The 13,203-nt window shown below is 38.6% G+C and overlaps 1 protein-coding gene across 1 annotated transcript in view; it reads left to right on the top strand.

Moving 5' to 3' along the window:
- The window catches only part of clcn6 (chloride channel 6), a 29,453-nt gene extending 17,035 nt beyond the window's left edge, over positions 1–12,418 (top strand). The window contains exons 15-23 of the mRNA XM_046396776.1: positions 1,179–1,332; positions 2,541–2,697; positions 2,868–2,974; positions 4,457–4,643; positions 5,652–5,812; positions 8,834–8,990; positions 9,099–9,206; positions 9,344–9,469; positions 9,973–12,418. Coding sequence (XP_046252732.1) covers positions 1,179–1,332; positions 2,541–2,697; positions 2,868–2,974; positions 4,457–4,643; positions 5,652–5,812; positions 8,834–8,990; positions 9,099–9,206; positions 9,344–9,469; positions 9,973–10,053 — 1,238 coding nt within the window. The 3' untranslated portion in view covers positions 10,054–12,418. The remainder of the gene's footprint in view (positions 1–1,178; positions 1,333–2,540; positions 2,698–2,867; positions 2,975–4,456; positions 4,644–5,651; positions 5,813–8,833; positions 8,991–9,098; positions 9,207–9,343; positions 9,470–9,972) is intronic.
- Positions 12,419–13,203: the final 785 nt, after the last annotated feature.

Here is a 13,203-nt window from a genome sequence, read left to right as displayed (position 1 = left end):
GCTAACACCCAGGTTCTTTACAATGGTGCTAGAGGCAGGAGCTAGTCCGTTATGAAAGGCTATATCATTAGCTAAAGATTGTCTAAGATGTTTTGGACCAACTAGTAGAACCTCAGTTTTGTCTGAGTTCAACAGAAGAAAGTTGTGGGTCATCCAGGACTTAATATCTGCAACACAGGATTGCAGTTGTATTAGCTGATTGCTGATCACTGATCTGGCTTCATTGATAAATACAGTTGGGTGTCATCAGCAACAGTGAAAATTTATAGAGTGCTTTCTGATCACATTGCCTAGTGGGGGCATATAGATTGTGAATAGGATCGGGCCAAGCACAGAACCTTGTGGAACACCATGGCTAACCTTAGTGTGCATGGACGAGTTGTGATTTACAAGTACAAAGTGATGTCTGTCTCATAGATAGGACTTGAACCAGCTTAAAGCAGTTCCATTTATACCAGTCTGACAGTAAAGGCAGTATGACCTTAGTTCATAACATGGTATTTGTTTTTTGGGTGATGGCATTATAGGGCAGGCCAATAAAACTGTCTTGATCGGGGATCCAGGAATGATAACAGTGTTAAGCTTAAGACATTTTCCCTTGTTATGGATAAATAAACAACCTATCACACAGCAGAAATCTGTCTTACATGGGGCTGGGGCTATCATTCCACAGACTGTGTCAGATTCAGACTCAGTAGGACTCAGACGCAGAGCAGGTAATAATAAACGCAGACTTTATTTATTGCATCCTGGACAAGGCAGAACGAAATAAACACAAATACTATGAAAGTTACAACGAAAAATCACTCTGAAAGAGGAAAAAACAGGAACAGGTGTTTACATTTAGCCTAGTTGTTTTTTTAATATATTCTTTTATTGCAAAATGTATTCTAAATTCTAAATGTATTTTTTATGTTAAACTACTGTATATTTTAAAGTTTAACTAATAAATCCTCTGCTTGTTTCAGACTTTACATTATATTAAAACATTTATTACAGTAATGCTGGTATAGTAAAGTCCGTGGCAGAACGTGACACCAGTGACGGTGATGAAATGGGTATCCTACCCATGCCTGGAAACCACCGAATTGTGATATAATGACAAATCCTCAGCTTCATATTGCTCAGTTTCAGATATATTATACATGGTTATACCTGCCCTCTGTTCTTTCTGTTAGGTACCTTCAGCCCTGTAACACTGTCAGTTTTCTTCCTGCTGTACTTCCTGTTGGCCTGTTGGACCTACGGTGTGTTTGTGCCCAGCGGTCTCTTTGTTCCCTCACTGCTCTGTGGGGCAGCTTTTGGACGTCTGGTTGCCAACATCCTCAAAGTGTAAGAACAGTTGTGTCTTGGCTATCCCCAATTCCCAATGGATATCACAAATATCAAAACAAGTAAAGTTAAAACAAAAGTAAAAGTAAAGTGAATCTGTCAAATTATCTTTCTAATTAACTGTGACAGTGACTGATTGTTACAGGATTTTAAAACAATCATATAAAAATCCACTTAATGTATTAGTGTAATGTAATGCAGCCCAAAAGACTTCATATTTTTTCTTGACACATCCGCTATTACATTTTTTATGCTAACTTTGTAATGTTAGTAACAGAATCATCATCCAATTCCATAGCCCTGTGGCCCTCTTTAGCTATTATAGTTTCGTAATTGCACGTTTATTCAGCACTCTCATCAGCAGCATCAGGCTGAAAAGCCTTAATAAACACACTGTACACTCTGCTCAGCAGCAGACCAACTGGTGACATCTGGTGAATCAAGTTAAACTGCCAGATATGTCCCTCAGGTCTTAGTAGAGACCAAGAACAGAGATATAAAAGAGTGAGTATTGAACTTTCCAAATGAATTATCATGTTGCTGTGCACCTGGTGGATAAATGTTTGCTGACGTATTACCCAGAGAACTGTGTATTTCTATAATAAACCTTATAAGGTTTAACTTGTGACAGAGTTCTTCTGCCCCCATTTAGCCCAAAAATTAATTCTTCATGTTTGAACATAACATTTTATAGGTCAGGTTGTCAAACAGTGTGGGAGAAAAGGTTTACATTTCACATATGAAAGAAAAGTCCAGTTGGAAGCTATGCTTTGAGTGGAATTGGTAGATATATTTTTGAACTTTGGACAGAGGGCAGAGACACAAAATATTGAACCACTACTTTAATCTGCTGACTGAATGATTCTTCTGTTTTGGGGTCCTCTCAGCTTACAGTAATGAATGTTATTACACATCTGCTATCTTAGGGAGCCTGTTAACTCAAGTCTTTATGCACTTCACCACACACATTCCACTATTGTTTCTCATTCTCCTCATCACACAGTTTTCCTTAGTCGATGTGAGGGTCTAAGGGCAGAGGATGTTGCTATGATGTTATGTAATGTTACCTAATTTCCCCTCGGGGATGAATAAAGTCATCTCTCGATCTGTCTATCTATCTAAAGCCCTTTGAGACAAACTGCTTGTAAAAATGGGCTATACAAATAAAGTTGGCTTGTCTTGTCTTATTGTATAACTTCTACTTCTAGTGAACTGGGAATGGACATCTACAGCGGCACCTTTGCCCTCATTGGAGCTGCTGCCTTCCTTGGAGGCGTGGTCAGAATGACCATCAGTCTGACTGTCATTCTCATTGAATCCACCAATGAAATCACATATGGGCTGCCCATCATGATCACATTAATGGTATGCTGTCAGCTTGTGTCTATCAATCTGTGTGATTTTTTTTAAATTAACATGATTTCAAGCCACTATTTGAGGTGAGAAGTGAATAGTTGTGGGGATATGTTAAGTATGACACAAGGATGTATTTCCTGTGTGGTTCTTGTGATAAATACTTTTGTTTTGACTATCAGGTTGCCAAGTGGACAGGAGATTTCTTCAACCAGGGTATTTATGATATCCATATCCAGCTGAAAGGAGTGCCACTCTTAGAATGGGAGACTGAGATTGAAATGGACAAGTAAGATTTTCTTTGTAATTGTGTGGTTGTAATAACTGAACACATTTGGTCTTATCCTCCGCAATGGTGGCTGTAAATACGCAAAATAGGTGAAAGGTCCTCTCTATATCCAGTGTATGGTTGGTCCTTTTAGGGCTACTGTAGATGCATGGCAGACACACTGGAAGAGGACCTGTAGATATAAATTCTAAGGTAATGAAAACACAATGCTTCTTAGTTACAGGTGATTATACAGTAATGAATTAAGATCATCTTCCCTTAAAAATTACACACCGGATCTTTAACAAATGAAGCTCACCAAGGGTTCAATGTCTGGTCAGGCACGCGGTGCAAAGTGCCCCTCTGTGTGTCAGGTGGTTTCTGACATTTTGTCCTCAGTGTACCACTTTCGTAGTTTGGTATGTACTGCTATCTTAGTTCCTAGAATGACTGCATTTCCCAAGGCCCACAACCAGTGATAGTGCAGGACGCAAACAAACCTGTTTTATGTAAAGCTGTAGTTCAGTTCAGTGAAGGTACACCTACATAAACCTCTCCAAAATCACACCAAGCCTATTATTCCTGCTTTGTTTGTCTGTTTTATTCTACATTATTCAAACAGTTGACTCCACAACGAAACTGACAGAAACAGACAAAATAAACATTAATCAGTTATTCTTAACAGAAATCGTCTAGAGAAGAAAGTCCAGAAGTTTTTTCTTTTATAGTTACATAAAGGCAGCAAGGTATCTGTTCCATCTGATGATTTTACTTCAAAATCACAGTGATGCATTATACAGCCTGTAGAATTATACAGCCTTCTGTCCTCATTAATAACTCCCTCAGAACCATCTGTTCCTGTCATTCCTCTCCTGATGTCTCAATCCAAAAGCGGCAGCTTACACCTGACTCCATACCTCTTCATCTCCGTGTTGCCAAGTTTGACCAAACCGACACATCTTGAGTTAGAATACAGACAAACGCTATGATTTTCACCATGGTGTGACGGATAAGACATTTGTACAGTTTATGCCCTTAAACAAGGTGACTGTTATCTGTAATTACTTATTTGTGGATCCTTAGCAGAATCAGTATGGTGTAAGTGCACACTGAAGGATTAAATAATGTCAACAGATTTATTTCCAGTCTGTAACTAATTTACCACATCTACCATCACAGAGTAAACATGGTGACCGCTGGAGCTTTATCCTCTGTATAAAAATGAGTTTAATTTTTATATACACGATATAATAGATAATAGGTTATCTCCACAGCTGTATTCACATCATAGATTGACATAATGATTTATTCTTACTGATCTCACCCCTTGAACCTCACCAGAGTTGCACTACATTACCATTAAGTGTAAGTGCTGACACTGAATATCATCAGCTTCAGGTCAAACATTTGCCAATTACAGATTCAAAGAGAATGAAAATAATATCAGTGCTCATCCTGTGTCTTTTTGTTCTCTGAGAGTATTTTTGTCCTCATCTTTCAAAGGCTGACAGCCAGTGATATTATGGAACCCAACTTGACCTATGTCTACCCCCACACCCGGGTCCAGTCTTTAGTCAGCATCCTACGCACCACTGTGTACCACGCCTTTCCTGTGGTCACTGAAAACCGGCAGAATGAACGGGACTTCATGAAAGGAAACATCCTGGTCAGCAACAACATCCGCTTCAAGGTACACATTTTACATCATATCCAGAGGGAGTTGGATAAAGATGGGGGAGGTTGAATACATTTTAGCAAATGCATCTCTTTAATGATGCTGCCAACCATGTACACTTTATGACTGAAGCATCAAAAGCATAATTTGCAGGATTTGTTTACTATTTGGAAAAACAAGCATACATACTCAAACATCCACTTGGATTCAAAGACTGATTAGAATTTGGTTGTCAGAGGTCACTGTGATCTTACAAATGACTTCTGTAGCTATAACTCGATTCATACACTAATATATAAAATATACAAAATTTCACACAAGTGTTTAATAAGATAAAATTATGAGGTGATGGCATTTTATATCCCAAAGGTTCACTGTGACATCATATTGGTTTCTGTTCATTATAGCTCAGGAACAGAAGGGCAGATTGTGATTATTTGGTTAGAAACTGAATTTGTGGCACTAATCTTGGTTGTCCACTTTAAAACTGTGCTGGTTGCATAGATTTTGTGTGCTACTGGGTTGAATATGTTCCATGTTATCCATGTTTTAGATTTTGTAGCTTCTTTGCAGCAACAACCATATTTGAAGTGCTGTAGTCCACCACAAGCTCATTGGTTTTGATGATATTGAGCTTCAGCTGATTGTCACTGCATACACTATATAGACCAATGTATTGGGTCACCTGACCATTGCACCAACAGAGACTTTAATTGCATCACATTCTATATACATAGACAGCATTGCTGGCCTGTCACGATAACAAATTTGGCCGGACGATAAATTGTCCCAGAAATTATTGCGATAAACGATAATATTGTCGTTTTGAGACCATTTTCAACTAATATAATGATAATGGCATAATAATGTACAAACTTTCAAAGATCAATAAACTTGAATTTCTAAAGAACATTTAACACTGGAACTGGGAGACATATTAAAAATAATATTTGTGGCTGTTAGAATGGAGCTGGATCTCTACATCAAAAACAGAGTAACCTTATTTTTCATGGTTGCAAGTAGAAATCCAGTGTGATGTCCCGTGCGGGGGAACAGAGGCGGCGCTGCCAGTCCATGAAGTCATACCCATCAAGTGAACTAAGGAATGTTTGTGATGAGCAGAATGCTGTGGTAGAGCCAGCAGAGGAGAGAGAAGACCTGCTGCAGCAGATGTTAGAGAGAAGGTAGGACGTACAAGCACACACACAAATACCCACCCACACACATTCAGTACATTCAGTGTCCACTGTCCACCTAGCGTCCCACTTGCTCAGGTAAGTAACATACAGTGCAGTGCAATAGTATTCACCCCCCGTGGCATTTTTTGTGTTTTGTTGCCTCACAACCTGGAATTAAAATGGATTGTTTGAGGGTTTGTGTCATTTCATTAACATAATACAATTTTGAAGATGTGAATATTTTTTATTGTGAAGCAAACAACAAATAGGACATAATAAATTGAAAAGAAAACTTGACTGTGGATAAATATTTACCCCCCTCAAGTCAGTACTGAGTAGAGCCACCTTTTCGCAGAAATTACAGCTGCAAGTCGAGTTGGATAAGTCTCTATGAGCTTGTCACATTGAGCCACTGTGATTTTTGCCCATTCCTCAAGGTAAAACTGGAGTTACATGTTCAAGTTGGATGTGTTCTGCCCATGTCATTCTTCTATGTAGTGATATTATAACTAACTTAAACAACATATCAGTTAAAAAAACAAATACATACAATACGTAATCTTCAGAATTCCAATTATAACAACCTGTCATGTTTGTCCTTTGTAATTTATGATGTTTATTGCATGTATGTTTCTCTCTCTCTCTCTCTTTCATCCTCTCTGTCCTGTCTACCTCTTCTTTCCCCCCCTTCACCCAGCCGACTATCAGCAGGATAGTTCTCCCTTGCAAGCCGGGTCCTGCTCAAGGTTTCTGCCTGTTAAAAGGGAGTTTTTCCTTGCCACTGTCTGCTTGCTCGGGGGTTCAGGCTCTGGGTCTCTGTAAAGCATCTAGAGACAATTTTGGTTGTAAAAGGTGCTATATAAATAAATAGAATTAAATTGAATTGAATGTGTTCCACTGGTGAACAGCAATCTTCAAGTCTGACCACAGATTCTCAATTGGATTGAGGTCTGGGCTTTGTCTGGGCTATTCCAACACATTTAAATGTTTCCCCTTAAACCACTCAAGTGTTGCTTTAGCAGTATGCTTCAGGTCATTGTCGTGTTGGAATGTGAACCTCCACCCCAGTCTCAAATCACTGGCAGACTGAAAGAGGTTTTGCTCAAGAATATCCCTGTATTTAGCACCATCCATCTTTCCCTCAATTCTGACCAGTTTCCCAGTTGCTGCTGAAAAACATCCCCACAGCATGATTCTGCCACCACCACATTTCATTGTGGGGATGGTGTTCTGGGTGTGTTGGGTTTGGGTTTGCACCAGACATAGTGTTTTTCTTGGTGGCCAAAAGGTTAAATTTTAGTCTCCTGACCAGAGCACGTTTGTTATTTGTTTGTGTTTACTGAGTCATAATCACATGAAAACATCTGTTAAAAGGGCATTTATTCATTTATTTATCTTGCCTTATTTTTAATAATTGTTTTTCATTTTTTTTCATTGTTTCACGAATTTTGCTACCTTCAAATCAAACCATGACACAGAAACCAAACTGAAGAGGTATATTACATTTCAGTGTTGTCCACTGGAGAGCAGCATAGACTTACCAGTAATATGAAGTGAAAAGCGTGTGCCATAATCTAAGAGTGAGGCAAATAAAACAAGGACTCTGTCTGTGTGTCCCCTGAGTATCTCAAAAGCCATTCTTTTGAAAGTAATTCACACTTGGCTTTTACTAGTATTGCTGGGGTGTGCATGTCTGTGGATATTCTCATTTATCCAGGTCATGGCTATCTCAAAGAGATTGAATTGAATGCAACCAGCTGGGATGTGCAGTGTGGAATTTGGTACACGGGGTATGTTCAATATTAATAAACTTTGAATAAACAGGCAAGCAGTACTTTGTATAGCAGAGGAGAGCAGGGCTTCTTAACTGAAGTCAAGTAAGTGAATGAGGCACACACACACAGAGACGTTTCTTCATGACCCCACTGTGTTAAAAGTAATTTTTGTACCATTGCTGTTATGGCAACGTAACATTAAACCACACATTATTTAATGTTGCGATTCAGTTGTTTATATTTTCTGTTTACTTTAACAACCACGTATGACTGAGAAGTGAGAGTGGCTTAAACTAACTTTGCACACTGTTGTTTTTTGTTGTTGTTATGTTCCCCTCCCACTCCCATTCTGCCTGCCACACTGATGAAAAAAAAACTTACACTATATAGACAGAGGTATTAGGACACCTCACCATTACACCAACAGGGACTTAAATGACTTTGCATTCTAACTACCTAGACAGTTAGTTGCTGTGCTGGTTGTATAGATTTTGTGTGCTACTGGGTTGAATATGTTCCATGTTATCCATGTTTTAGATTTTGTAGCTTCTTTGCAGCAACAACCATATTTGAAGTGCTGTAGTCCACCACAAGCTCATTGGTTTTGATGATATTGAGATTCAGCTGATTGTGACTACATACACTATATAGACCAATGTACTGGGGAACCTGACCATTACACCAACAGATTACATCGTATTATAAATATACATACAGCTTTGCAGCTATAACAGTGTTGTGCACTGGTGGGAGCAATTTGGTTGTTGGCAAGAAGGGTCAGTGACTATGGAAATAATCACTGAAACAAAATCAGTGTATCCTTTATACACGTAAAAATCGGGGTACCACCCTGTCACCGGGGACCAATAGCCAACACTGACTGGCAGGGAAATTAGATGTTGATTAAATAAAATATGGAGATGTTAATGAGCCAAGCTTTTTGTAGTTATTTGAGGAAAAAACAAATCTCTAGAAAAATAGATAAATTGGTGATTATATTAATTGACTAATCAGGCAAAGAATTTATAAAGATCAATAAGCCCTGGACTGCTTATACTCAGAGCCTTGCAGAGAGAGGATTGGGTTAATCCTCTCTCAGCATCACTGGTTACAATGAATATCAGCTAATCTGACTTTTAATTTATTCATGTGATAGCAGTACACAGTCAGTGTCAAGTGTATAATAGTTTGGATGAGTGTTTCTTGAAACGAGCCCTCCTGTGATTGCAGTATTGTACCTGTCCACTTGCAGGTATGCACCCTATCCCAACCTGTACCCAGATCAGTCTCCCAGTGAGGAGTGGACCATGGAGGAACGTTTCAGACCACTCACTTTCCATGGAATCATCTTGCGCTCCCAGCTTGTCAACCTGCTCATCAGAGGGGTGTGCTATGCTGAGAATCAGTCGGTAAGATGCACACACACACACACGTGCGCACACACACACATGTAAGAGTCATTCTGGTTACAGATTTGCTATGTACATCCTACTGACTCTTCTTTCTGTTCATCAAAGAGTGCCACTCAACCCAGGCTGTCCTATGCAGAGATGACTGAAGATTATCCCCGGTACCCTGACATCCATGACTTGGACCTTGCCCTGCTTAATCCTCGTATGATAGTGGTAAGACCAATTTCAACACTGAGTTAGAGGAGATTTTTCTGAGTGGAATACAGAAATTTCAAATTCAGCAAGATTTTTTGACATATGAATAATAATTCTTAGTTGATTAAAAAAGATGACATTTCTTATGTTCCCAGGATGTCACCCCTTACATGAACCCATGCCCATACACAGTGTCACCCAATACTCGCACCTCCCAAGTATTTCAGCTGTTCAGGACTATGGGCCTGCGACACTTACCTGTCGTCAATGCAGTCGGAGAAGTAAGTAGTCATGGGAAAGAGTTGTAGTTCCTTCAGTATGAAATAGCTTCAGCTAATAGTTTTATAAATCAGTATTCATATCATGCAGGTTTCTAACCTGTGTTCTCAGATTCGTAATACATGTACATGTTAGCAGTGTGTAGTGGGTGAGAGAGCTCAGTGCACTGCAAATTAACAAAGCCGTTTAACCATAATGCTGCAGCATTTAGGAAATGTTCTGCAAGTACACTCGACACATTACGGAACCACACTTTAAATACAGAAGTGTTTCCAGGGGACACTGGCACTGACCCAGCTTGGGCATGCTGTTTGCTGCAGTTTGTGATTCATAAAGCTATGGTCCGCAGATGTGTAAACAACCGAAATGCTATTGTGTAACCATTCTCACCCAGGTGCATATAGACAGGTCAGGGAAAACTCAAAATAATAATGTTGCTGTTATGTTTCAGTCTAACATACAGTGACTTTTGGTCCGTCTCACCAAACTTTGTCATGTCTTTCAGATTGTTGGAATAATTACCAGACATAATTTAACCCATGAGTTCCTTGTGGCGAAGCTGCAACAGCACTACATCACCATCTGATTCCACTGTGGACGTCCTGCAATCCTTCCAACCCAGACTCCATTCAGCCTGGTCCTGAGTCTTTGTCTCCTGTCTATTCCTATTAGCATGTAGACATTTCCAAACCTGTACAGGACATTCACAAATATAAACACATTCTCTGTGGTACAGTAGGAAGGCAGTTCTTAAGCAAGTGAAACCGCTGAGATGTATTTTGCTCAAGTTTAAACATGTTACATTTTATCAGCTTTCCTTCAGCTTCAGATCCATGGGACTGGATACATACTGTAGGTGTAATAAGGACCTGTGTTATAGGGCTATAATGGTGACATTAACATTTGGCATTGACAAGTGACTATTGACAACACCTAAAAACATTGACAGTTGAAGCTAGAGAAAAACACCTTATGGACACAGGTCCTGATAGAGCCTTACAGGACTTTACCATGTTGATCTGTATAGAAGAAGTTTAAAAAGTCACCCATGTCCTCCAGATGATCCATAATGTTCGCTGATAACTATATAGTTGTTGCGCGGTGGGAGAAACAGTGAGGGGAAACTGAACAAGACATCCTTACTAGCAGTAGCATTCTTAAGGTAAGATGAGAGCATGTTAGTTTGCTTAAAAAAAATTGTCTGACAAAATTAAAACTGCGCACAGTTTGAAGCATAGTAAAATATCACTAGGAAAGGTTATCTTACTACCTTCATTACAGAAATTTTCATTCACACATTTAGTGGTACTTTCTTATTGGTATCATTCTGGTCCGTACATTTTTTGTGTGAAATAACTGGAATATATGCACTAAAGCAGGCAAAATCCCCTCTCAACCTGCGACTAAACTAGATCTCAGTAGCTCTTGGAGGAGTTTTTTTGGTGACCGTGTTAATTCATTCCAAACTGGACATACAATAACATTTCTTAATACTTCAGCAGTCTCTTAATTACATTACATTAGCATTGTTTTGCACCTGTAACATTATCGCTGTCTTTCAGTCAGTTCGGGGTTAGAATGTATCAGCGCTAAGAGGACTGTATGATTGACTGTCAGATGATGTTAACAAGAGTTATTTCATATGTTAGCAAAATGAAAGGACTGGATGTTTGCAGTTTTGTTGAAGCTAATGTCTAAAATATCCATGTTAGTCCTCCGCTATTAGTTTTTTTTTTTAAAGCATAGTATGTTTCTGGTTCATTGTCCTGGTACATTGTCATTCCTAAAAGGACTAGGTTGATCAATTAGTAACAACCATAATGACACATACATTATATGTGCATCAAACATTTCTTACTTGTTCTTTGTCTGTGCTTTATATTTTATTTAAGTATTTTTTTTAAAATATGAACAGAATTTCTAAATGCAGTGAGACTTTTCGGGATAATGTTGTAAATAGTCTAGACATTAGTCACTTGTTTTCAAATGATTATTTTTGTGTTATCCATGGTATGGCGTGGTAGGTGATGTACAGAATATATGATTTAGAGAAACAGTGGCTAGCACATATCCTGCTGTAAATCCAAACCTGAGGGACTGTTTGCTAATTACTTGCTGTTTTTTATGACATAACTGGACATTTAGATTATACCCTCATATTTTTATTTGTTTCAAGAAGCTAAAATGATTTATGGCTGATAAATTGACATCGTGATGAACAGAAAAATAATTGGCAAATACTCTGACATTCGATTAACTGATTAAATTGAGAAAATAATCAGGCTATAATGACAATACTGTTTGGTGCAGTGCAAGTGTTTACACTGGAAAAATAACAAACTGAAGTATAATGGTATTGCACAATAAGCATATTAAACACAGCTGATATATATGTTTATAGACAGTATTTATCACTAATATGATGCACAAAGGAAAGACATTTCATTAAAGATTGAGAAGTGTGTTGACTTTTTAGTCGTGACTGGCGGCGATGTCAGCTGGTCGGTCTGACTAAAATATCGCAAGAAGTATTGGATAGATTGTCATGATTCAGACATTCATGATCCCCTCAGGATGAGTTGTAATAACTTTGACACTCTTCTCGTTGATTGCCATCGTCAGGTTAACATTTTAATTTGTCCAGTACTTTGGTTTATGACCCACTACTTGCAACTACAGCTATCAGTGATGACACGAAATGATGATGCTTTGTAAGTGTCTAAAATGTGAACTTACTTCCCGCTGCTCACTGTTGAGCAAATGAGTGAATGACAGAGGCTTCAGACACAAATACAGAATGGGAATCATAGTTATAGACTCTTAGTCTTTTTTTTGTTGTATTCTTGATTACTATGTTGTATGTACTGTATAAATTGGATTTAGGGCACAACAAAGATTAATTTGCTGATGTCTAGCAGGAAACATTAAAACATGTTCACCATATCTCTTAATATCCAGAAATCGATTCTTACTATGTTTGGAGACTTTAGCGTGGTATAAGCAGAAAGCCTGTCCAGGGGAAAGGTGTATAAAAAAAGGAATGTCTTGACCTTTCCTGTAGTTCCACTATAAGACCAGATTATAATATAATGAGTGTATTACTCAGTATGAGCATGAGCTTTGCTGAGCATATTCATGTCCTGCAGTGAATTAACAGTTTCTTGACATTCTTGTGCTACCCTCAGGAGGAACCTACTGAATGTGAAGACACTGTAAAATGAGGCTCTGTTTGGGTGTGCTGGTGGCTAAAAAGAAGGGTGAGAAATTGCAGTCAATTAGGTTTTTGATTAGGAGAAAACAAGTGCATGAATAGATCAACCAAATGTTGACATTATTATTTTTCATGATTGTGAGGCAATGATAATATGTTTGCCAGCTGGGAAGTCAATGCAAATTGGTCACCTGGTTACCTTTTAATCTTTAATACCTGTAAGCATCTTAGGAGTGGCTGATGAGGTTTTTCAGCATGAGGAGCAAGAGGAGCATGGTGGAGGTTTCCATGCAGAACATTGCACTGTAAAGATATGATTAATTTTATTCACTTCATCTGTCAGTGGTTTTAATGTTGGGGCTGATAAGTACAAGTGGGCATTGACAGACCTGAGACCAACAGATACCCCTAACAGCTCAGGTGCAGCTCAGCATTAACCAGTTCTGACACAACCAACAGAGAGTTGTAAAACAAAACAAAACAAAAAAAGCTCTCAGTAACAGGAGAAAATGAACCCTGGAGCTT

This window comes from Scatophagus argus, chromosome 8 (genome assembly GCF_020382885.2).
Source record: "Scatophagus argus isolate fScaArg1 chromosome 8, fScaArg1.pri, whole genome shotgun sequence".
NCBI lineage: Eukaryota > Metazoa > Chordata > Actinopteri > Scatophagidae > Scatophagus > Scatophagus argus.
Note: the sequence above shows the minus strand (reverse complement) of the source record. Positions and strands in the feature narration are given on the sequence as shown.